A 25297-nucleotide genomic window follows, 5' to 3' on the forward strand; every position below is an offset into this window, starting at 1 on the left:
GATCTCGGTGCAACCCCCGGCTGAATGGAGGGGTGTGGCGTGAGGTCAATAGGGGGCATGGCCGTGACGTCCCCATCTCGGAGGCAGCGCCTGGCACAGAATGGCGGGGGCTGCACAGAGTTTGCAGGGGTCCCCAGCGGTGGGACTCCTGCAATCATACATCTTATCCCCTATCCTTTGGATAGGGGATAAGATGTATAAAGCTGGAATACCCCCTTAAAGGCTTTAGAAATCGAGCTCCGATAGCATAAATCAATGTAATGCAATAGCATTACATTGATCTATGTAAACCATCACTGCTTGCATAATTGTCCTAACTATTAAAGGGGTACTCCGGAGCTTAGACATCTTCTCCCCTATCCAAAGGATAGGGGATAAGATGCCTGATCGCGGGGGTCCCGCCACTGGGGACCCCCGTGATCTTGCATGCAGCGCCCCGTTAAAATAAGTCCCTGGAGCATGTACGCTCCGGGTCTGATTACTGTCGATCATGGTGCCGGAGTGTTGTGACGTCAAGGCTCCGCCCCATGTGACGTCACGCTCCGCCCCCCTCAATGCAAGCCTATGGGATGGGGCGTGCAAGATCACGGGGGTCCACAGCGGCGGGACCTCCGCCATCAGGCATCTTATCCCCTATCCTTTGGATAGGGGAGAAGATGTCTAAGCGCTGGAGTACCCCTTTAAATTATTACATTTCTGATCCTGCACAGTCGATGGTGTAGATGCAAAAAAAAAAAAAAAAAAAAAAAAAAAAACTCAAAATTCCAAAATTGCAGATTTTTGGTCACATTACATCCACACATTTTTTTTTATCACAAAGTCAGAACTACACAAAAGTGGCACCGTTAAAAACTACAACTCATAATAATGGCAAAAAATATTTTAATTTACATTTAATTTTTTTTTATTAACATTTAATTTTGTGCGGACATTCCATACAGTGCAGGCGCCTGCAGAATCTGCCAGAGCTAGGACTGCACAGAATGCGCCTTCTCAATAGACTGTTATGTATTCGGTGCGGAATCCACACAAAGAATGAATGTGCTCATTCTTTGTGCGGACACGGAAAAAGGAGTTTCAGTGCCGGTAACATCTGACCGTCACCGCTGCCCTGGATGTTGCGCTCTATCGCTGTGGCTGCATCCCTGTGATGTCTCCGCCGCTCCGGAACGTCTCTGCTGCCCGTGATTGTCGCTCTCACGTCGCCGTCATCACGTGACTAAGCACGCCGCTCCTATTGCATGACGGGACGGCGTGCGCGGCGACGTGATGACGACGATGGAGAGCGCCGGCGATGGAGGGGATCCCGAAGAAGACGCTCCGGAGCCCCGAGGACAGGTAGGAGACCATCACCGGACCACACGGCGCACCGTAAACGGCTATCCGGTGTCAGCTGAAGCAGTCTGCGCTGCCGGATAGCCATTTATGCGATGGCCCCGACATACAAAAGCATCGTATGTTGATGCTGCCTCTGAGAGGCCATCACATGTTGAAATGATCATATGTCGGGGCCATCGTAGGTCGGGGGGGGGGGTCACTGTACTGCCATCATGGAAACTAATCTGTTCCATGATGGGTGTAGTAGTATCCCGGACGAGGGTCTGTGGGTGACTGTGGAAAAAAAGAGAGTTTGGGAGCTGTGTGAATGACAGTGCGAAATTCCATTAAAGTTAATGGGCAATAACTTCACACGGAATTCCGTGCGGAAAATTCACGCAGATTTTCTGCCTTGCGACCGCGGCCTGAGGGTATGTTCACACAACAGAATTTACACAATCCTGCAGAAATTACGATCAGCCAAGCTTGCTGAACAGAATCGCAGAATTCAGCCAGAATTGTGGCAGAATTTCTGTGTTCTCAGAATTCCGTAGAAAAACGCCAAAGGAAAAAACACCTTGGGGGAGATTTATCATAACCTGTCCAGAGGAAACGTTGCTGAGTTGCCCATAGCAACCAATCAGATCGCTACTTTCATTTTTAGCAAGGCCTCTGCAAAATGAAAGCAGCAATTTGATTGGTTGCTATGGGCAACTCAGCAGCTTTTCCTCTGCACAGGTTTTGATAAATCTCCCCCTTGTTTATTTGGCGCTTGATATTTCCTTACTGCAGTGTTTCCCAACCAGGGTGCCTCCAGCTGTTGCAAAACTACAACTCCCAGCATGTCCGGACAGCCAACGGCTGTCCGGGCATGCTGGGAGTTGTAGTTTTGCAACAGCAGGAGGCACCCTGGTTGGGAAATACTGCCTTATTGACTCCCATAAGGCTGGGTTCACATCACGTTTTTGCCATACTGTTTTCAATCAGTTTTTCTAAAGAAAACTGATGGAACAGTATGGGAAAAAGTAAACTGTATGCGTTTTTAAACCGTATACTGTTTTTAAAAGTGCATACAGTTCCGTCCGTTTTTTTTTTTTTTTTTTTTAAACCATACCTTTTTTGAAAAAAACGTATGCGGTTGCAGTACGGTTTTTAAACTGGAGACAAAATCGTGGTCAACCACGATTTCGACTCCGGTTTAAAAACCGTACTGCAACCGCATATTTTTTTTTTAACATGGACGTCAATGGGAAACACACATGTATACAGTACCATACGGGAAACTGTGTACGGTTTTTACTTTGCACATGTGCATATGTATCCTAAAGTCCCCACCCAACACCCCTCCTATTAAAAATGGACAAAATGTTCAAAAAGGTTTTTTTTTTTTTTTTTTTTTTAATAAAAACGGACGGAACTTTATGCACTTACAGTATACGGTTTAAAAACGCATACGGTTTACTTTTTCCCATATGGTTCCATCCGTTTTTTTGCCATACGGTTTTCTTTAGAAAAACTGAGGCTGGGTTCATATCACGTTTTTCCCAATACGGGGCCGCATACGGCTGGGGGGGAGCTAAAACCGGGCGCTCCCGTATTCCTGTCGTACGCGGCCCATATGTAATTCGTTTCGATGAGCCGACCGGAGTGAACCGGTTGGCTAATTTTTCCCCGTATGCGGTTTTCTACCAGAGCTAAAACCGTAGTCAACCACGGTTTTAGGTTCGGTAGAAAACCGCACGGTCGGCTCATTGAAATGAATTACATATGGGCCGCATACGGCAGGGATACGGGACCACCGTTTTAGCTCCCCCCAGCCGAATGCGGCCCCGTATTGGGAAAAACGTGATGTGAACCCAGCCTGATTGAAAACAGTATGGCAAAAACGTGATGTGAACCCATCATCTTGAAATTCACAGTGTGACCAAATGCATGATGGGATTTGTAGTTTTGCAACAACAGGTAAAGCAACAGGTTGGGCACTTTCTGATGCAGTTTTCTCCTTATTATATCAGTATGAGCCGCTGTATAGGGGCTGTGGATGAAGCATGTGATGTCTGCCCTCTCCTTGGCCCCTGTACACACGGTCACATGCGGTTCTCAGACTCCTTTGTGAATCTTTCCTGTCAGAATTTGGCAGCACGCCGGTCCTCCCGCGGGAAGTCTGCTGCGCTGTCATTGGCTGGCGCGGTGCAGTGCTCGTCAGTGATTGGTGGCCCCGCTCAGTGCACCTCTTGATGATTGGCTGGTCAGTGTCCGCTGTGATTGGCGGGCGGGGTGCCGGCTCTACAGTGTAGAAAAGAACACGGCGGGGTCGGGAGCTGACTACAAGCTGCTGCGGAGGAACAGTGAGTGACCGGGGGAGGAGAGCGGACTGTCCGGGGTGATATACAGCCGAGCCGGTGCATGTAGTCTGGGATTATAGTGGTCAGGGACTTCTTTGTCTTGAGACATGGTGCGTGAAGAGGGAGGGGTCTCCTCTGGGACGGGGTGTCAAGAAGGAGGGGTCTCCTTGGACAGGGGGTGTCAAGAGGGAGGGGTCTCCTCTGGGACAGGGGGCGTGAAGAGGGAGGGGTCTCCTCTGGGGCAGGGGCGTGAAGAGGGAGGGGTCTCCTCTGGGGCAGGGGCGTGAAGAGGGAGGGGTCTCCTGGGGCAGGGGCGTGAAGAGGGAGGGGTCTCCTGGGGCAGGGGCGTGAAGAGGGAGGGGTCTCCTGGGGCAGGGGCGTGAAGAGGGAGGGGTCTCCTGGGGCAGGGGCGTGAAGAGGGAGGGGTCTCCTGGGGCAGGGGCGTGAAGAGGGAGGGGTCTCCTGGGGCAGGGGGCGTGAAGAGGGAGGGGTCTCCTGGGGCAGGGGGCGTGAAGAGGGAGGGGTCTCCTGGGGCAGGGGGCGTGAAGAGGGAGGGGTCTCCTCTGGGGCAGGGGGCGTGAAGAGGGAGGGGTCTCCTCTGGGGCAGGGGGCGTGAAGAGGGAGGGGTCTCCTCTGGGGCAGGGGGCGTCAAGAGGGAGGGGTCTCCTCTGGGGCAGGGGGCGTCAAGAGGGAGGGGTCTCCTCTGGGGCAGGGGGCGTCAAGAGGGAGGGGTCTCCTCTGGGGCAGGGGGCGTCAAGAGGGAGGGGTCTCCTCTGGGGCAGGGGGCGTCAAGAGGGAGGGGTCTCCTCTGGGGCAGGGGGCGTCAAGAGGGAGGGGTCTCCTCTGGGACAGGGGGCGTCAAGAGGGAGGGGTCTCCTCTGGGACAGGGGGCGTCAAGAGGGAGGGGTCTCCTCTGGGACAGGGGGTGGGGGTCTATTCTTGGACATGGGTTGTCATGGGGAGGAGTTTTCTTTGGGACCTGGTTGTAAGGGGGAGGGGGTCTATTCTTATACATAGTTGTCCAAGGGGAGGGGGTCTCCTTCTCTGGAACATGGGATATCAATGATGAGGGAACTTTTCTGAAATATGGGTTGTTTGGGGGGGGGGACTCTTCTTGGACATGGGGTGTCAGGGGAAAGGAGGTGCCTACTTCTCTGGGACATGTGTTGCCAGGGGGAGGGGGTCTCCTCTTGGACACGGGTTGTCAGGGGGAGGAGGTCTCCTCTTGGATATGGGTTATCAGGGGGAGTGGTCTATTTTTGGACATGGGTTGTCAGGGGGAGTGGTCTATTCTGGGATCTGGGGGGAGGGAGGTTGTCTCCTTAGGGACACGGGTTGTCAGGTTGTTATGGTAGGGCTGGGTATTGTAGTGCTGCCCGTACACTTTCTACCGTCACCATCCTGGTGGGATCTGTCAGGGCAGTTATAGTACCTATGGCCGTACTTAGAACTTGACAGTGGGGGTCATATCCAGTCCCTCCAGCATGTACAGTGTTAACCCTGTTGTGTCTCATGCAGACCTTTGGCACCTGACTAGCCTCGGGTCCACATCGTTCCCAGCTTTCTGCTGCCCTTGAAAAGTTAATATGTAAATCTTGTTTTCGGGCTGTGTGCACTGTCTGCGCGGTGAGGCGAGCCTTGTTTTCTGCCTCCATTGCTGGTGTCTTGAGTTTTATTGCCCTGAGGATATTGCAGAGGTCAGTGCCCTGAGCGTTGGGTATTGCTGTGGGTACTTACACCGAACACAAGCTTCCACCTGCACTGTAAAACCATATCTGCTTGCTGTCAGTGAACATTAAGCAGTCTTGTGTGTAGCCAGAAGGTAGAGGCATTTATAAATCTACTATATCTTACAGTTGTCACCTTTCCCATGTGCAAAACAACTTCTTGGGATCAAGCTTTAAAAAACAGTTACAAAAAGCTAAATATTGGTCTGAAATCGATACCCTCATGGGGTCACTACCTACAGTGTCATCTAGGGTGTGGGATGGGGCTTCTCTAGATAGATCTATGAGTCTGGAGGAGCAGAAGGCGTGGACCTGGTTGGCATAAAGCGTATGGGAGAGGGGAAGTTCAAATTTGAGAAGCATTTCCCCCCCCAGCAAAAGCCATCTACGGTTTTCGCCATGCGTCTGTCGCCCCACCATCCCCACCCCTTTGACAATCCACAAACGCAACCAAGAAGAGGATCTACCCTACGGGAATTCTGGGTGGTCAAGCAAGAGAACCTGTTTGGACAGGAGAAACGGGAGGCCGAAAACCTTCTGCACCTCCTTCCTAGCTATTATCATGTCCCGCAGCAGCACTGATCCCTTTATCCCGGTCGGGAGCTTAGCGTAAGAGTTATGCAGCAGCGCCAACAGAATCGGAAGTCCATGGTAGTTGTAGTTAGAGGACACTGGTTTATGAGAAGAACAAACTTCCCACCTGTCCTGCAGTTGGCTACAATGTATCAGTGTATTCAGATTGAGAATGTATCAAAGACTGGATACAACTGGCTAGGTCTGTACAGGGTAAACAAGACTGTAACCATTCATTGACAGCAACTAGAGGTCTTAAAATATGAATTTAAATGCTCAAAGTTTTCTTTGTTTTAGGGGTGCAGGATCTGATGATGGCAGACTCCACTATGATCAATGGCGCGCACACTGATCTATGGGCATCTCATAACCAGATGGTACTGGAGCCTCTAGAAACAAACGATCCAGAGGTAAGATATCTTGGTTTCTCTGCATCGACTAACAGTTCTTGGCTGATGACCACTAATTCAGTGGCCATTGAAGTGGTCACCCAGCTCTGCCTGTACCCTGATTGTCATAGAAATGCGTTATGCTGATACATATTACTGATCCCATTTTTATTTATTTATTTTTAAATCATGGGACAGCAGTCGAACATGAGGCCCTCACTGACACTCATAATTAAGATATGCCCCTGGTAGTTAGATAGGGAATCCCCCTAGAAGCTCCCAGCAAGTAGGTAGCTAGGGATCCCCCCTCTTTCCTATTAGGTAGAATCCCCCAGTAGATAGGGAATTCCCCCTAATTGTTAAAGGGTATCTTTCATCAAAAAAAACTTTTGATATATTATAGATTAATGTATGCAGAATAACTTTCCAATAGCATGTTATGCTTCTTTCTATTTAATTTTCCACTTTGAAAAAATGACCACTAGGTGTCTCCCTTCCAGTCCTTTTTGATAGATTTCAGACTCATGCTGGAGTCCTAAGTCTCAGACTGCAGCCGGGACACAGACAAACTCCCTGGCAGGGAGCAGTGCTGAGTTTGTCTGTGTCCTGGCTGCAGTCTGTGATTTAGGACTCCAGCATAAGTCTGAAATTTATAATAAAAAAAAAATAAAAAAAATAAAAAAAAGACTGGTAGGGAGACCCCTAGTGGTCATTTTTTCAAAGTGGAAAATTAGCATATTTTTTAATAACATGCTATTGGAAAGTTAGTCTGCATACATTAATCTATAGTATATCAAAAGTTTTTTTTTTTTTTATGAAAGGTACCCTTTAAAAGCCCCCAGAAGATAGGTAGGGACTCTAATAGGTAGAAGTCATTAGAAGATAGGTAGGGAATTCCCCTTACTAGGAAGATGCCTCCAGAAGATGGGTAGAGAATCCCCTCTTAGAGAGTAGAGAAGCCCCCAGAAGCTAGGAAGGTAGGGAACCCCCTGCCATCACTCCATATACCTGCTCTGCAGATATCAGTATTGGAACGGGTATTAGAGACATTTGCAAGAGTACTCGTGAAATTGTTCAGTATTAGGACATCCCTAGTGGGAATGGAAGCTAGATGTCGTCTCCCTGACTACTGATAAAACAGCGGAGCTGCTGCGGGGAGTTGTATTTTGCTGACGTACACCCAAGGTAGAGAATTTACCACTACTTCTGATAAGAAGTCCTATAATCCGGAATCTTCAGTCCAATTAATGAGCTGAAATAATAAAAAAATAAATCTCAATGATTTGGACTTGTTCATAATTCTGCATAAATATGTTCACCCCATCCTTTAAGGTGGATCACTTAGGGCTGCATTGTGCCATCATTTTGTGCCCATTTTGAGTGCCCCAGACAATGTGGAAGCTGCCACTGGGGGCGTCTTATTAACCCTAAATGCCAGAGTATCGGGTACATTCCTTCTAATCGAATATTGGTCTGTCTTTGTGTGGACTGGTGTTTTCCAACCAGTGTGAAACAAAGCTGTTGCAAATTACAACTCCCAGCATGCCCGGACAGCCTTTGGCTGTCCGGGCATGATGGGAGTTGTAATTTTCAACAGCTGGAGGCACCATGGTTGTGAAACACGGACTTATAATGTTGTAACCTGCAGTTCCAGCTCCTGCCACTAGAGCTCTGTGAATGATTGCGGATCACATCCTGCACTTTTTACCAAGTGACCTTTTCCTTATAGAGCCTTGTTGGGAAACACGGGTGTGAACTATCAGATGTTTAAAGTGTCCCTGTCATTTGAAAAAATAAAGTAAAATAAACTTTCAGCTTGTCAAAAGTTTTGATGGGTCGGGATTGAGTACAAATCACTACAGCCAGTGGCCATTTTTGTCTCTGTAGGAGATGGGCTCCATTGTAAGTCTATGAAGCCTGTACCCTGCAGCAAGCCAGGGAGTAAAGTGTCTCAGCCTGGCTTGTTCTAGAGATGGGGGGGGGGGGGGTGTCTTAACACCCAGACCCCCGACTGATGAAAATTTTTTTACATGTCAAAAGTTTTTGCAAATGACAGAGACACTTTTTAACAGTTGTTTTCTGCAGGGCCAGATCCAAATCTTTGTTCTGGACCCTTAGGCAGTAGAGTCATGTGGGACCCTTTTAATCAATGGGGGTAGTACAATATCTTAAACTGTGCTGTGCTCTGACATTTCATGGATTAGTTGTTGTTTTTCCTGTATTTTTTTGTACAGAATAATTTAGTTTTTTTTTCTTTACAACAGGTGTATGAGATTATCCGTAAGGAGAAGCACCGTCAGCGCTACGGCCTGGAGCTCATAGCCTCGGAGAACTTTGCCAGCTGTGCGGTTTTGCAGGCTCTTGGCTCATGTTTAAACAATAAGTATTCCGAGGGTTACCCGGGACAGAGGTGAGGGGGCGGCGCCTGTGCATAGTGTATGATGATCTCACTATTGCTCTTTTTATTACGAATAAATGGGGTTGTCCAGGTTTAGAAAAACACAGCTGCTTTCTTACAGAAACAAAGCCACTCTTTGTGTGTGGTATGGCAGCTCCGTTCCGTTAAATTAAGTCGTAATACACAGCCTGAGGACGAATGTGGAACGGTTTTTGGAAGAAAGCAGCTATGTTTTTCTAATCCTGCACGACCTCTTTAAAAGAAACTAATATATATTATGTTGAAACCATATAAGGACACACACAGTAAATGTACCGTGCTGCAGCGAGTAACTGCATGCAATGCTGTACATTTACAGAGGGGCTATGAAGCGAGTGCAGGAGCAGCCCTCGTTACATAGAATCTGAGCCCCGGCTGCTATACCTCAGATGCCGTGATCAATGCCTATCACGGCATCTGAAGTATCTGCAGGGCTCGGGGGGGAATCAAGATGGCTGCCGGAGTTTCATTCACCTGTTCCCAGCCACCTGCATCAATGGTCTTCTCTGGTCTGTCCTCTAGAAGACCAGAGAAGTAGATCACTGATAACACTGACCAATACTATGCCTATGCACAGCGCTGAACAGTAAATGCAAGCAAAAGACTGCAATAAATAGTCCCCTGTGTGTGGGGGGGGGGGGAGAGAAAAAGTCTTAACCCCTTAACTACCACGGACGTATATTTACGTCCGTGGCCGGCTCCCGCGATATACCGCGGGGTCACGCGGTGACCCTGCGTCATTTCGGGTCGGACCCGGCTTGTAACTGAAGCTGGGACCCGGGGCTAATAGAGCACAGCAGTGATCACGGTGCCGCGTGCTATTAACCCTTTAGACGCAGCGTTCAAAGTTGACCGCCGCGTCTAAAACTAAAGTAAAAGCTTCCTGGCTGCTCAGTGGGGCTGATCGGGACCACCGCAGTGAAAATGTGAGCGGAGGGTCACTCGCCTTCCTCCGGCGCGTCCGATCGGCGATTGATTGCTCTAAGCCTGAGATTCAGGCTTGAGCAATCGACTGCCAATAACACTGATCAATGCAAAGCTATGGCTTTGCAGTGAACAGTGCTGGCAATGTTATAGCCCCCTATGGGGGCTATAACATTGCAAAAAAAAGTGTAAAAAAAAAAAAAAAAAGTGTGTTTAAAAAATAAATAAATAATAAAAGAATAAATATTATTTTAACCCTTTCCCTAATAAAAGTCAAAATCACCCCCTTTTCCCATAAAAAAAACCATGTAAATAAAAATAAATCTAAATATATGTGGTATCGCTGCGTGCGTAAATGTTCCAACTATAAAAAAATATCATTAATTAAACTGCAGGGTCAATGGCGTACGTGCAAAAAAAGTCCAAAATAGCGTATTTTGGAAACTTTTTGAATAAAAAGCAATCAAAAAGTCAGATCAGTACAAAAATGGTATCAATAAAAAGTTCAGATCACGGTGCAAAAAAATGATACCGCCCCATACGCAGAAAAATAAGTTATAGGGGTCAGAAGATGACAATTTTAAACGTATACATTTTCCTGCATGTAGTTATGCTTTTTTTTTCCAGAAGTACGACAAAATCAAACCTATATAAGTAGGATATAATTTTAATTGTATGGACCTACAAAATAAAGATAAGGTGTCATTTTTATCGAAAAATTTACTGCGTAGAAACGGAATCTCCCAAAAGTTACAAGATGGCGGTTTTTTTTTCTTCAATTTCGTCGCAAAATTATTTTTTTTCTTTTCGTTTCGCCGTACATTTTAGGTTAAAATTACTGATGTCACTGCAAAGTAGAATTGGTTGTGCAAAATATGGATCATATGGATTTTTAGGTGCAAAATTGAAAGGGTTATGATTTTTAAAAGGTGAAGAGGAAAAAACGAAAGTGCAAAAAACGGAAAAACCCGTGGTCCTTAAGGGGTTAATAAAAGTGACTAAGCCCATTTCAGATTTTACAAAAAAAAAAATTTATAAGGAACAAAAAATCAACACATATGGTATCACCTTGTGCAAAAATAGGAAATCTACTAAAATATTACATTAATTATCTCATACGGTGAAAGGCGTAGATATAATTAAAAAAAATAAAAAAAATTCAAACTTGCGCATATTCGGTCACATCACATCCCAGATAAAAATAAAAAGTAATCAAAAAGTCACATGTAAAGTGATACCGATAAAAACTACTGATCACGGCACAAATAATGAGCCCTCATACAGCCCTCTATACGAAAAATAGGAAAGGAATAGGGCAATTTTAAACATACTAATTTTGTTTAAAAAAGTTTGAGTTTTTTAAAAAGTAGTTCAATAATAAAAAAGCATATAAAGATAGGTATCATTTTAATCGTATTGACCCACAGAATAAAGATAACATGACAGTTTTACTGTAAAGGGTACAGCATAAAAATGAAACCACCCAAAAGTTGCAAAATTGCTCTTTTTATTTTTTTTATATTTTACATTGACTTCTTAAATTTGGCTACACCGTTCATTTTACGGTAAAATTAAGTTTTATTAAAAAGCACAATTGATTGCACAAAAAACAAGCCCTCATATGGGACTGTGGATGGAAAAGTAAAAATTATGGGGGAGATTTATCAAAACCTGTGTAGAGGAAGAGCGGTGCAGTTGCCCATAGCAACCAATCAGATTGCTTCTTTCATTTTTGAAGACCTGTGAAAGAGAAAATGCATTTCTTTTTTTTTTTTTGGATTTCTCTTTAGTATACAGCCCCTAAAAAGTACTGGAAGGATTAAGATTTTTTTAATAGAAGTGATTTACAAATCTGTTAAACTTTCTGGCACCAGTTGATTTAAAAAAATAAAATAAAAGTTTTCCACGGGAGTACCCATTTAAGGAGTTCATACAGTATATATTTATTATAATGATTTTTATTATTCTATACCAAACAATTTTACAGAGAAAGTTTTTATGCCATACAATTTCTCCAGTTTAGCTAAATAAAAAAGTAACGCACCCTAATTTATAAGTCTTGATTTCCAAATATTGTATGATTTTTGTGTATACAGCACCTAGATAGGCCTATGTGTCCAACAGACTGCAATCACAACAATCTGTATTGTGATCCTGCAGATGTATCCCTCCACTCTATCTGCCTTTAGGATGCCAATATGTTGATTTTAACGTTCTGCCCTGTATGTCACCTGACAGGTACTATGGCGGCACAGAGCACGTGGATGAGTTGGAGAGGCTGTGTCAGAAGAGAGCGCTAGAGACGTACAGTTTGGACCCCCAGAAATGGGGAGTAAATGTGCAGCCGTATTCAGGTCAGACTCCATGAAAAGACCGTTTTTCAGTCATTTTTTTGCTTTAAAGAACCTTTTTGCTGCCTGAATCACAAGCCACTGGGGTGGTCCCTGGTTTACTTCTGCCTTCCTAGCTGGCCTTGATTAATAGGTCTCTCCCTGCACCTAAACTAGGACAGATCTATCCGTCAAGGCTGGTGGCGTGGCTGAGAATCATCCTTGATGACTTGTGGTTTAGGCAGCATGAAAGTGATGACCAATTCAAGCTAAGAGCACTTCAACTGGAAGATTGTCATGTTTGCTGCAGCATTGCAGCCAACGAAAGTGAATTCACAGTGTAATGTTGCATGGCCAATGTCGCCATGAATCCCTAGCCTTACAGTAAGTCCAGATACAGCAGACTTTTTCTGCCACAAATTTCACAGCTGTGGATTTCATCTTGAGCTTTGAAACTAAAACTTTTTTTTATTTTTTTTTTTTATTACAGGTTCCCCTGCTAATTTTGCCGTTTACACTGCCCTGGTGGAACCTCATGGAAGGATCATGGGACTGGACCTGCCAGATGGTGGACACCTTACCCATGGCTTCATGACCGACAAGAAGAAAATCTCTGCAACGTCCATCTTTTTTGAATCCATGCCATACAAGGTGAGCAGTCACTGCAACCAGTCACTTCATGGCTTACTAATGTAAGGAAGTTTCACACTGCATGTGCAGGGTCCACTGGAGGTATGTGTACATCAAATCTATCCATAGTCTCCATTCACCTGACAATGGCCAATAGTCTAATATCTATCTATATATTGTGTGTGTTCAGAAATCCTCCAGACATGTACATCAGAGAGCAGGGAAAAGGAACAACTCAAAACAGACAATTTAAGGATCATGTCTCCCCAGCAGAACAGAGTATTTACAATCACTTTGCATCTTGTGGGAGGCAGTGACCTCTCTACTTATATTAATGAGGAGTGAATTGTGATGAGTAGAAAACCTCTATGTCCAATGATGAGTTGGTTTATGCATTGTACCTTTTTGTGTGTAGGTGAACCCAGACACTGGTTATATAGACTACGATAGACTAGAAGAAAACGCCCGCTTGTTTCATCCCAAACTAATAATTGCCGGTGAGTACTAAAACTACCATCATGTATTTAGTAACACAATTCACACAGGTTCAAGGAAACCAGCTCTGACCTCCTAAGGGATATCTGTTCTGCACCAGTGGCCTGAAGCGGAGTCCACAATTTGAAGCAACAACAACATGGAGTTTCCAGTGAGACAGGTCCTGTTTAATGAATTTCTAATAAAGCAAGATTTTTAACAGGACCTGTCTCGCTGGAAACTCCATGTTATTGTTGCTTTGATCATTTATTTAGATGATTCCTTTTCAAATGTTTTGCTAGCATGGTTACAAAGATTTATAAAAGTTATGTTTTAAAAAACAAAACAGTTTGTTTCTTTTTCTGTAAGGTGTCAGCTGCTACTCCCGAAATTTGGACTATGGCCGGATGAGGGCTATTGCTAATGAAAACAACGCTATCCTGATGGCCGACATGGCGCACATTAGTGGGCTGGTGGCAGCCGGTGTGGTGCCTTCTCCTTTTGAACACTGTGATATTGTCACCACTACAACTCACAAGACTCTGCGTGGCTGCCGTGCCGGCATTATCTTCTATCGGAAGGGTGAGTTGTGTTGCCTTGGGGTGGCGTGAACTCCTAAGTGCTGAACTGACGTGGTCTCTTCTTCAGGAGTCCGCAGCGTGGATCCAAAGACTGGAAAGGACATTTTGTACAACTATGAGAGTCTTATCAATCAGGCTGTGTTTCCTGGCCTCCAAGGTGGACCTCATAATCACGCTATAGCAGGTATGACACAGCCCCATCATAGGAGTGTACATCAGATAACCTTCATGGCATAGTCACTGGATTAAGGACCCACATCAGTCTTTGACAGGGTCCTTGTGATTTCTTACAGGTATTGCTGTAGCGCTAAAACAAGCCATGAGCCCAGAGTTCAAGTTGTACCAGACACAGGTAGTCTCCAATTGCCGGGCGTTGTCGAGTGCATTGGAAGAATTCGGTTATCACATTGTTACTGGTAAGAAACCTATGTTACATTTTAGGTTTATGCAAAGGAGTGGCAGTGGGGGAGATCTATCAAAACCTGTCCAGAGGAAAAGTTGCCCATAGCAACCAATCAGATCACTTCTTTCATTTTTAACAAGACCTCTGCAAAATTAAAGAAGCAATCTGATTGGTTGCTATGGGAAACTGGGCAACTTTTCCTCTGGACAGGTTTTGATAAATCTTCCTCAGTGTGCGTATATGACTCCTGATCCATTCATTGCCAGTTCTCTTTTGCACCCTCATAAACAATGAATGGAGAGGAGGACAAGTATGCACACTGCCACTGCATTCAGGCATGAGCTTCGTGGGTCACATTCTCAATATCCCTAGAGTATCAGCGGCTTGACCTCCTAGCCAGACACTTATCCACAGTCTCCTATAAGGACCGTCCTTCATGTACAAAGCAATATAAAATATATATAATCTCTTCCTCAGTTATCAGGCAACCGAGTGTCAGGTGACCAGAAGCTGTAAGGAAATCTGGAGAGAAGATAGAAGCAGTTTTCACCTCCTTTTTATATTTTTGCTGTTTTTACATGCACAGTGTATGGCAGTGTTTCCGAACCAGGGTGCCACCAGCTGTTGCAAAACTACAACTGAGAATTGTAGTTTTACAACAGCTGGAAGCACCTTGGTTGGGATACACTGGTGTATGGAGTAGGGGCAGCAACAGCCTCTGTTTGTTATTGTTGTCACATAATCTCTGGGATGCTGGTAGTAGGCCCCTACAGTATTTAAAAAAATGCAGCAATAGCCCGTCAAGTAAAAGTTTATAGCTATATAAAGATTCTGCCGCTGAATGTGGTTCAGGAGCTGTTACTGTCACTTGCTGGACTTCCTTGGGTGTCCTGAAGCCTTTTTCACAGCAAATGAACATCTCTGCTTCAAGTTCCTGATGATCTTCTAAATGGTTGATTTAGGGCAGAAGTCTCAAACGCAAATTATCTGGGGGCCACTGGAGGTAGAGGCTGGGTGAGGCTGAGCCACATGCACCCCTCACATATAATGCCATCTTGCCCCCAGACAGGCTCCCATATAGATATGGACCCCCATCTGGTAGGGCTCCCAAGTAGGTATAGAAGCCCCAGATAGATATGATCCCCCATCACTGATGGGGGTAATATCTATTTGGGGGCCTGTCTACCTACTGGGGAGCACTACCTGATGATCAGGTAGGGGTTCCCAATCGGTGTACAGGCTCCCAGATAGATATTACCCCCGGCAGGTAGGGCTCCTATTTAAACAATGATGCCCCCTAAGAAGATAGGTTAGCCCCTGGTGATAAGCAGGTCCTCCCTTATTAGGCAAGTAATTAGGCAAGTTAAGTTTCACAGCTAAAGTACTTACATTTCCCTGCTGCAGCCTATAAAGAGTCTTCTTTACAGGGGTGTGTGCGTCATCACATGCAGTGCGCAGGACATCAGCATCTCTGTGTCCTGCGCTGCGGATGTGATGATGTCGCCAATCGCACGCATCCCTCCAGGAAGGCTCGTTATAAGCTGCAGCAGGGAGATATAGGTACAGTAGCAGTGTGTGCCGACTCGGGTGAAGTCTTCAGGCATTTAGTGCTGCTTGCCCGAAGCAGGGCTAAATTCCTGAAGAAATCACCTGCTCGGCGCCCAGGCCGCAAAATTACGTTCTGCGGGCGGCAAATGGCCTGCGGGCCGGAAGTTTGAGACCCCTGATTTAGGGTGATCTTACAAGCTGCAATCTCCTTGCCTATAAAGCCTTTTTAATGAAAAGAAATGATTACTGCAAGTGTTTCCTCTGAAACATGGTTAACAGAAAAAGTTTTTTTTTTTTTTTTTATGCTTACTGTAAAATCTTTCTCGGAGGATCCATTGGGGGACACAGACTGTGGGTATATCTTGCTGACACTAGGGAACCAGACAAAAAGAACCAACACAACCCCTTGGGTGGGTGTTGTGTCTCCCAATGGATCCTCAGAGAGAGAGATTTTACGGTAAGCATAAAAAATCAACTTTTCTCAGTCATCTCCATTGGGGGACCCGGAGACCGTGGGACGTACCAAAGCAGTCCCCGGGGTTTGAAAAATACCAAAAACAGAATCATGCAGAAGACTGAGCCACTGCCACCTGCAATACCTTGTGACCCAAACCGGCGTCCGCAGACGCAAAAGTGTGCACCTTTGTAGAACTTGGTGAAAGTATGCAAAGGCAACCAGGTGGCCGCCTTGCAGACTTGTAAGGCCAAAACCCTATGGTGTAGCGCCCAAGATGCCCCAACGGAACGATTGGAATGCGCAGTGACCCGAAAAGGTGGGAACTTCCCTTTTACGCCGAAACGATTCCAAGATGGCGGAACGGATCCACCGTGAGATGGTCGCCTTGGAAGCCGGTAGACCCTTGCGATGACCCTCCGAAGTGACGGAAAGATAGATCCGGACAGCTCGAACCACATCCAGACAATGGAGGGAACCCTCCTTAGAGTTGGATGGGGCCGGACAAAATGAAGGGAGAATGATCTCCTCGTTCATGTGAAAGGAGGAAACCACCTTGGGCAAGAAGGAGGGAGGTGGCCAAAAGGCAACCTTGTCCTGATGAAGGACCAAGAGGGGAGAGCAAAAAGAGAGAGCAGCCAGCTCTGAGACCCTCCTAATGGAGGTAATGGCAATGAGGAAAGTGACCTTTCAAGAAAGAACCCTAAGAGAAGCGTCCCAGAGAGGTTTGAAAGATGCCTCCCTCAAGGAGCCAAGCACCAGGTTGAGATCCCAAGGAGGGGTGGGAGACCGGTATGGCAGAGCCATGCCCTGCAAGAAGGTGTGGACATAAGGGTTGGAAGCTAACTGCCGCTGAAAGAGAATAGAAAGAGCCGACACTTGACCCTTAAAGGGGTACTCCGGTGGAAAAACTTTTTTTTTTTTTTTTTTTCTTTTTTAAATCAACTGTGTATCAGCATTACTAGGAATCTTCTTCTGTCGCTTAACAGGAGGCTCAGATAATCATCTCATTCTGGTCGATCTGAGGAACAAGAAGACAGACGGAGGAAGAGCGGAGAAGGTGCTCGAAGCCTGCGCCATTGCTTGTAACAAGAACACCTGCCCAGGTGAGTGTGAACATCGTGCAGAGATCGGAGGTGAGGCATAAAGAAATGGCTATAGACTGAAGGCAGAAAATCTGCGTGTAATGGATTCACAAGGAACTGCAGCACATTACTGCTGTGTCAGTCAGGTGGTACAGCGGTAAAATCCTTTATACATGCTCACAATGCCTCATATGCACCATGTCACTGATAATTTACATTATATTCGCTATCTATGTTCCCGGCAGGTGACAAGAGCGCCCTTCGCCCCAGTGGCCTTCGGTTTGGAACCCCTGCCCTGACTTCTCGAGGTTTCCGGGAAGAGGACTTCAAAAAAGTTGCGCACTTTATCCACCAAGGTTGGTCATAGTTTCTAGGACATAATTTCATTTATATTGCATGCAGTATAAGAAGTTCCGGACTTCCAGAAACTGTCTACATGCTGCTGTTGACTGACGTGTCCTTTATTATATCTTTTATTCTGTGGATCTGTACAATTATGGGGATACCCAATTTACAATTTACTGAACTTTTTTATTTTTATAATTCAGGGCTTTTTTGGTAAAGATGTATTGTATACTTTTTATTTTTTGAAAAACAATTATTTTTACCGGTTATACTATAGTACTTTTCTCGTCAGCGCAGTATAATGGTCAGTATTACACTGACAATTTGCCTGTGAGATCCAGCCTATGGCCATGGCATCTATGGGGTTAACACTGGTGGCGGGATCTCTGTCTAGTCAGTTGCAGCAGGATCCCAGTTGTAATTGACAGCCAGTTCCCGCCGCTAATCTGCAGTGCGTCACGCAGAGCAGGAACTCAGTAGGACGTATGCATACGTCCATTCGTGGGAATGTGCCCGCACAAAGGGTGTATGCATACGTCCTGGGGAGGTAAGTGGTTAAGGGTACGTTCACACACACGGATTTTCGCAGCATATTTAGCTGCAGATCCGCTGGTGAAGGCCCCGCTCTATGCTGGCTTTACATGTGCCTGCTTGTAGTGGCCATACGCCACTACGAGCAGACACAGTGCAGTGATGTGCGCGGCCTACTCGCACATCGCGGCCGCTCTCCCTGCTCTGAGCTAGGCAGAGAGCTCCCGCGATGTGCGAGTATACTGCGACTCGCACATTGCAGTGTGCCTGCTGGTAGCGACGTATTACCACTACGAGCAGGCACATGTAAAGCCAGCATAGAGCGGGGCCTTCACCAGCGGATCTGCAGCGTACAATACGCTGAAAATCCGCGCGTGTGAACGTACCCTAAAGGAGTTATCAAGCCAAAAAAAAATCTCCATATCCTCACCTGTTATTCCACTGATCAGAAACTTATCTCCTATCCTTGGAATATCTTGTCTATACACACGGCAGACTATCCGCACCGATTCCGCATTCATTTTGGTGGTTTCTGGCTTGTGCGGAATCCACATGTGGAAATTCAGAAGTGTGAATGGGAGTGTGGAATCCCATAGAGGTCTATGGGCTTAAAAGGGGTACTCCAGTGGAAAACAAATATTTTTCATGTCAATTGGCGCCAGAAAGTTATACAGATTTGTAAATTACTTCTATTTAAAAATCTTAATCCTTCCAGTACTTATCAGCTGCTGTATGATACAGAGGAAGTTGAGTTGATCTTTTCTGTCTGATCTCAGTGCTCTCTGCTGACACCTCTGTCCGTGTCAGGAAGTGCCCAGAGTAGAAGCAAAAGGTTATGTGCCATGCAGCCAATCGCCACCTTGCAAAACTGCACATGCTTTACCATGGTTTTTGCAATGGCCAAAAGCATAAGATTTTGCTGCATGGCAGGAGTATGTACGAACCCAACCTAGTAATAAGGCTGCATTCACGTTTTTGCAGTACAGTTCCCGTATCAAGTTTTTGATGACAAAACGGATTCCTCAAAACCTGACTAAACTGTATCGAAATGTGTGTACAAATTTTAACCCATATACAGTTTGAAAAATGATGTCCGGTTGCTTGTGTTTAAGAAAAAAATATACGTTTTAAACTTTTCACTCCATTATGAATAAAGTTTCACTTGTTTGATTGAAATTCCAAGAAAAAAAAACTGTGCAAAGTCAAAAACCGTATGGAACCATATGGTACAAACCGGATGGAACCGTACGCACATAACGTTCTGTACAATTCTCAATGGCTCCATGTTGAAAAAAACGGATACGGTTTAATCTGTTTTTTCACCCGGACCAACAAAAACCGTGGTAAACTGCACGCACACCACGTTTTTGCTATACAGTTCCCGTATACGTTTTAAAGTTAAAAACGTACAAAACTGTATGCATTGACTTTACATTGTAAACCGTACGTCAAACGCATTATCTGGATTAGTCTGTTTTGCGTCTTATACGTTTATTTATTTTTTTTTTACCTGTACCCAAAACCGTAGACCACTACGTTTTTTGCTCTGGTTGAAAAATCTTATTAAACCGTATTTTTTATATATTTTTTTTTTTTAATTAAATGGGAGTCAATGGGAACTGTACAGAACTGTATGTGCGTACGGTTCCATACGGTTTTTGACTTTGCACAGTTTTTTTTTTTTCTTGGAATTTCAATTAAACAAGTGAAACTTTATTCATAATGGAGTGAAAAGTTAAAAACGTATACTTTTTTTTTTTTTTTCTTAAACAGAAGCAACCGGACATCATTTTTCAAACCGTATATGGGTTAAAATTTGTACACACGTTTTGATAGTTTAGTCCGGTTTTGAGGAATCCGTATTTTTTTTTATTTTTAATCAAAAACCTGATACGGGAAATGTATTGCAAAAACGTGGTGTGCGTGTACCTGTAGGCTACAGGCTACGGTTTTGGGTACAGGGGGAAAAAAAAAATGGACAAAACCGTACAAGAAGATATAAACGGATGCAACCTGATGCCTCGTTTGGCATATAGTTTTCAATACGGTTCCGTGCGTTTTTCACACTGAAAAAACGTATACGGGAATTGTATTGCAAAAAACATGGTGTGCATGCAGCCTTAGGCTAAGTTTCCACTTGTTTTTTTTTCTCTGGCAGTTTTTGGATATCTGCCACTGCAGTTTTTGAGCCAAAGCCAGAAGTGTATTCAAAAGGAATAGGACATATAAAGGAAGAACTTAGGCTAGGTTCCCACTTGGGTTTTTTTCAGGCAGTTTTTGAGCCAAAGTCAGAAGTGGATCCATCAGGGAGGAGAAGTGTAAGTCCTTCCTTTATATTTCTCATTCCTTTTTAATACATTTCTGGCTTTGGCTCAAAAACTGCAGTGGCGTTTTTTTTTTTTTTTTTTTTTTTCTGGCAGTTTTTGGAAAACTGCCACTGCAGTTTTTGAGCCAAAGTCAGAAGTGGATCCATAAGTGAGAAGTGTAAGGCTAGGTTTCCACTTTGGTTTTTTTTTCTGGCAGTTTTTGGAAAACTAAGTGGAAACCTAGCCTTACACTTCTCCTCACTTATGGATCCACTTCTGACTTTTGCTCAAAAACTGCCAGAGAAAAAACCAAGTGGAAACTTAGCCTTAGATCTGTCAACAGCATCTTGGCCGTAGTTTCCCAGTAGCTAAAACAAGTCAACACTGCAAGTTATCCAGTGCAGAATGCATAAGGTCTAATCCACTTTTTTTCAAATAGTGCGTCTCCAGCTGTTGCAAAACTATAACTCCCAGCATACCCGGACAGCCGTTGGCTGTCCGGGCATGCTGGGAGTTGTAGTTTTGCAACAGCTGGAGACTCATGGTTTGGATAACACTGGTCTTATCTCATGTGCTCATTTTTTTTCTCACTGATCTCTCTTTTACCAGGCATTTTGCTCACACTGGAGATTCAGTACGATATGAACCCCAAGGCGACACTTAAGGATTTTAAGGACAAACTGGCGTCTGAAGGCAAACACCGGGAGAAGATCTCTTCCCTGAAGGAGGAGGTGGAGCAGTTCTCCAGCTCATTCCCTATACCTGGCCTGCCGGACTTGTGAATGAGGTGCAGATCTGGCCTTCCCTCTTATAATGGAGGGGAGATAGGGCCTAGATTAGATTTGTCGTGGTCGATGCCACACTTACCGCTGCTCTACTTAGAAAAAGGATACACTGGAATAAGTCTTATGAAACACGGCTATTAATAGGAAATGTGATTTCATTCTGGCCCCCGGGCACAATCACATGTCCTTCTCAGACGGGAGCTTCTGGACCAGAATCTTTCTTAAAGGGGTACTGCTCTGGAAAACATTTTTATTTTAAATCAACTGGTGCCAGAAAGTTAAACAGATTTGTAAATTACTTCTATTAAAAAAAAAATCCCAATCCTTCCAGTACTTATCAGCTGCTGTATAATCCACAGGAAGTTCTTTTCTTTTTGAATTTCCTTTCAGCCTGAGCACAAGTGCTCTGCTGACACCTCTGTCCATGTCAGGAACTGTCCAGAGCAAGAGAAGTTTGCTATGGGGATTTTCTCCTGCTCTGGACAGAAGGAAATTGAAGAAAATAATTTCCTCTGTAGTATACAGCTGCTGATAAGTACTGGAAGGATTGAGTTTTTTTTTTTTTTATAGAAGTAAATTACTAATCTGTTTAATTTTCTGGCACCAGTTGATTTAAAAGAATGTTTTCTAGTGGAGTACCCCTTTAACTTTGTAACCCCCATTTAAAATTTTTTTTTTTTATCCCTCCAAAATAAAATTACTGTGCAAATAGGGGTTAATCACACCCCTCCCAGCCACCCCACTCTGCTCAGAGTACTAGTGTTCACCCTTGATTGTCATGTGGCCATGACAGTCATTGTCCTAAAAGCTGAATAATGGGTCCATGTGCCTAATGCAGTGTTCCTCCAGCTGTTGCAGATCTATTACTCTCAGCATGGCTGAACAGCAAACAACTGTCAGGGCATGCTGGGAGTTGTAGTTTTGCAGCAGCCGTTGGTCTAGTTTGGAGACCACTGGCCTCGTGATATCACGGGTCCCTTCCTGTTTGTGCTGTTGCCACCTATTAGGATAGGATTAAATGTCTTCCTACTGTAGTGATACTGACCAGTGTTTTGCACTAGGACAACTGGATGAATGATTTTGTCTTTCCATTAAACATAAAAATTGTAAGAATTTTTTTTTTCTCTTCTACAAATCTTTTAAAAGGTGTATTTACACGTGCTGTGTCCTGTGTTTACAAACCAGCATGCCCCCAGCTGTTGCAAAACTACAACGCCCAGCATGCCCGGACAGCCAAAGGCTGTCCGGGCATGCTGGGAGTTGTAGTTTTGCAACAGCTGGAGAGACACTAGTTGGGAAACACTGCCTTAGGGTATGTTCACACTACGGAATTCCGCGGTGTGAACTTAACATTAGTGTGAATGGGTCTCCGCGAGACCCGTTCACACTGTGAAATTGTTCCGTGCAAAGAACGAACATGTTCATTCTTTGCGCGGAAGTCAGAGTACTGCATAGCAGTCAATGGTGAGAGCTCAGTGCCCTGCAGTCCTGCCGCCGTCGGCTGCCAGACTGAATCCCCGCTCGCGGAATTATGCGAGCGGAGATTCCGTTCACACTCTGCAGTGTGGATGAGACCTTTAAGGGTATGTTCACACTACGGACATTCTGCAGTAGGTTGAGGCCTACGCTTCTGCAGCAGCATGGAGGACATTATAGAGCTCCTTTTGTCTTCACCTATTTTCCTTTCTATCTCCCTCCTCAAAGGTTGTCCGGACATGCTGGGAGTTGTTTTGCAACAGTTGGAGGCACACTGGACTAGGGTGAATGTGGCCTATAGCTGTTGCAAAAAGGAGATTTTTTTTAACACTTACCGTAAAATCTCTTTCTCGAAGGATCCATTGGGGGACACAGACCGTGGGTGTATCTTGCTGTCTCTAGGAGGTCTGACACTATGGTAATAAAAAAAAAAGTCAGCTCCTCCCAGCAGGATATACCCGCCTTCAGGCTCTGAGGTAATCAGTTTAAGTTCTAGAGCAATAGGAGGAGACACTCTGGTCAAGAAGACCCAAAACTGTTAGAGAAGCAGAAGAAAAAAACATAACTGAACACACCCTCTGACAGAAAATCCCAAAAAGGGCGGGAGCTGTGTCCCCCAATGAATCCTTCGAGAAAGAGATTTTACGGTAAGTGTTAAATCTCCTTTTCTCTATCGACTCCATTGGGGGGGGGACACAGACCGTGGGACGTACCAAAGCCGTCCCTTGGGTGGGCAGATAAGTAATCAGGCAGACGGCCGATCCACTGCCACCTGCAACACTTTACGCCCCAGACTAGCATCAGCCCATGCAAAAGTATGAACTCTGTAAAACCTCGAGAGTGTGCAAAGACAACCAGGTAGCCGCCTGCAAATCTGCGCAGCCGAGGCTCTATTCTGGAGAGCCCAGGATGCCCCAACAGAACAAGTGGAATGAGCTACAACCTTGAAAGGAGGAATCCTCCCCTTGCAGCGATAGGCTTCCGAAATGGCAGACCGAATCCACCTAGAAATGGTGGCCTTGGAAGCAGGTTGTCCCTTGCGATGACCTTCCATAAGGACAAAAAAGGAATCACACTGACAAAATGGAGAGAGATGGAAGGATAAGCCCGAACAGCCCAGACTACTTCCAGCTTGTGTAGTAAGTGCTCCTCCGGATGAGAGGGAGCAGGACAAAAGGACGGGAGGACAATGTCCTCATTGAGATGAAAAGCCGAGACCACCTTGGGCAAAAAGGAAGGATCTGGCCGTAAAAACGACCTTGTCCTGATGGATTACATGAAACTGAGAACGGCAGGAAAGAGCTGCCAGTTCAGACACCCTCCGGATGGAGGTGATAGCCACAAGAAATGCCACTTTCCAAGAAAGGAGGCGGAGAGACACCTCTCTAAGGGGCTCCAAGGTTGCACCCTGGAGGGCACTCAGAACCAATCAAGTCTCAAGGGTGAGAGGAGGAACAGCGTGCGCTACTCCTTGAAGGAAGGTCCGGACATAAGAAATTGAAGCCAGAGGCCGCTGGAAAAGAATAGCAAGGCCAAAACCTGACCTTTAAGGGAACTGAGAGACAACCCCAGTTCCAACCCCGACTGCAAAAAGGAGAGAGGACGGGAACCGAGAAGGTTACCGGAGAGAAGCCTTGAGCCGCACACCAACGAAGATAAGACTGCCAAGAACAGTGGTAAATTCTTGCGGAGGAGGGCTTACGAGCCTTGAGCAAGTTGTGAATGACTGGGAAGAGAACTCGCGGCCCTCAGAACCGCAGTCTCAACTGCCACGCCGTCGAATGTAGCGACTGTAAAATGGGGTGGCAAAGAGGACCCTGAGCGAGTAGGTCCGGGCGGAGCGATAGGCGCAGGGGAGTGTCGTCCAGGAGCCTGACTAAGTCGGCGTACCACGACCTTCGGGGGCCAATCTGAAGCTACCAGAATGGCGGGAACGTCCTCTGCTTTGATCTTCCTCAGCACCCTGGGAAAGAGCGGAAGAGGAGGGAACAAATAGGGTAGGGCGAATCCTGCCCAAGAAACCACTAGGGCGTCCATTGCAGATCCTGAGGGTCCCGGGACTTGGACATCAACGGAGGGATCAAGCGATTGAGCAGGAACGCGAAGAGGTCCACTTCCGGAATGCCCCAGAGGTCGCAGAGCTGCACAAAGACCTCCGGATGAAGGGACCACTCGCCGGGGTCGGTGAAGACAGACTGAGGAAGTCCACTTCCCAGTGGAGCACTCCCGGAATGTGAATCGCGGAGATGGCCGGAACCTTGTTCCCCGTCCAAGAGAGAATCTTGGTCACCTCGGCCATGGCTGCCGAGCTGCGAGAGCTGTCCTGTCGATTTATGTACGCCACGGATGTGGCGTTATCTGACAGAACACGGACAGGACAGGACTGAAGACGGAACTCCCAATGAATAAGAAGAATCGCCCGCAATTCCAGTATGTTTATCGGAAGAAGGGTCTCCAGGGGAGACCAGAGTCCCTGAACTGTCCAATCCCGGAACACGCCGCCCCAGCCCGACAGGCTGGCATCCGTTGTAACCACCTGCCAGAGAAGGAAGAAACGACGGCCTTTGAAGGAGAAGGGGGGGCGGAACCCACCAGAGCAAAGACTGGCGGACCCTGCGTGGAGAACAATCTGCCGAT

General features: G+C 45.8%; 2 protein-coding genes across 4 annotated transcripts in view; one reads left to right on the plus strand and one right to left on the minus strand.

Annotated features, from left to right (window-relative positions):
- SLC5A10 (solute carrier family 5 member 10) overlaps positions 1-11404 on the minus strand; it is a 293441-nt gene extending 282037 nt beyond the window's left edge. The window contains exon 1 of the mRNA XM_056535553.1: positions 11384-11404. The gene's annotated coding sequence lies outside the window, so the exon portion shown is untranslated. The remainder of the gene's footprint in view (positions 1-11383) is intronic.
- Positions 1-21763, plus strand: part of SHMT1 (serine hydroxymethyltransferase 1) — a 54322-nt gene extending 32559 nt beyond the window's left edge. Inside the window, exons 1-12 of one of the 3 annotated variants that reach the window (XM_056535563.1) lie at positions 3601-3665; positions 6260-6372; positions 8616-8761; positions 11951-12066; positions 12533-12693; positions 13088-13169; positions 13516-13728; positions 13795-13911; positions 14021-14143; positions 17122-17238; positions 17463-17573; positions 21009-21763. In XM_056535563.1, the coding sequence (XP_056391538.1) occupies positions 6274-6372; positions 8616-8761; positions 11951-12066; positions 12533-12693; positions 13088-13169; positions 13516-13728; positions 13795-13911; positions 14021-14143; positions 17122-17238; positions 17463-17573; positions 21009-21181 (1458 nt within the window). In that variant the 5' untranslated portion in view covers positions 3601-3665; positions 6260-6273 and the 3' untranslated portion in view covers positions 21182-21763. Of the gene's footprint in view, positions 1-3600; positions 3666-5992; positions 6165-6259; positions 6373-8615; positions 8762-11950; positions 12067-12532; positions 12694-13087; positions 13170-13515; positions 13729-13794; positions 13912-14020; positions 14144-17121; positions 17239-17462; positions 17574-21008 lie in introns of those variants that run through there. The other 2 variants (XM_056535562.1, XM_056535564.1) reach the window with 2 other exon arrangements.
- Positions 21764-25297: the final 3534 nt, after the last annotated feature.

Source organism: Hyla sarda, chromosome 8 (genome assembly GCF_029499605.1).
Source record: "Hyla sarda isolate aHylSar1 chromosome 8, aHylSar1.hap1, whole genome shotgun sequence".
NCBI classification, from domain to species: domain Eukaryota; kingdom Metazoa; phylum Chordata; class Amphibia; order Anura; family Hylidae; genus Hyla; species Hyla sarda.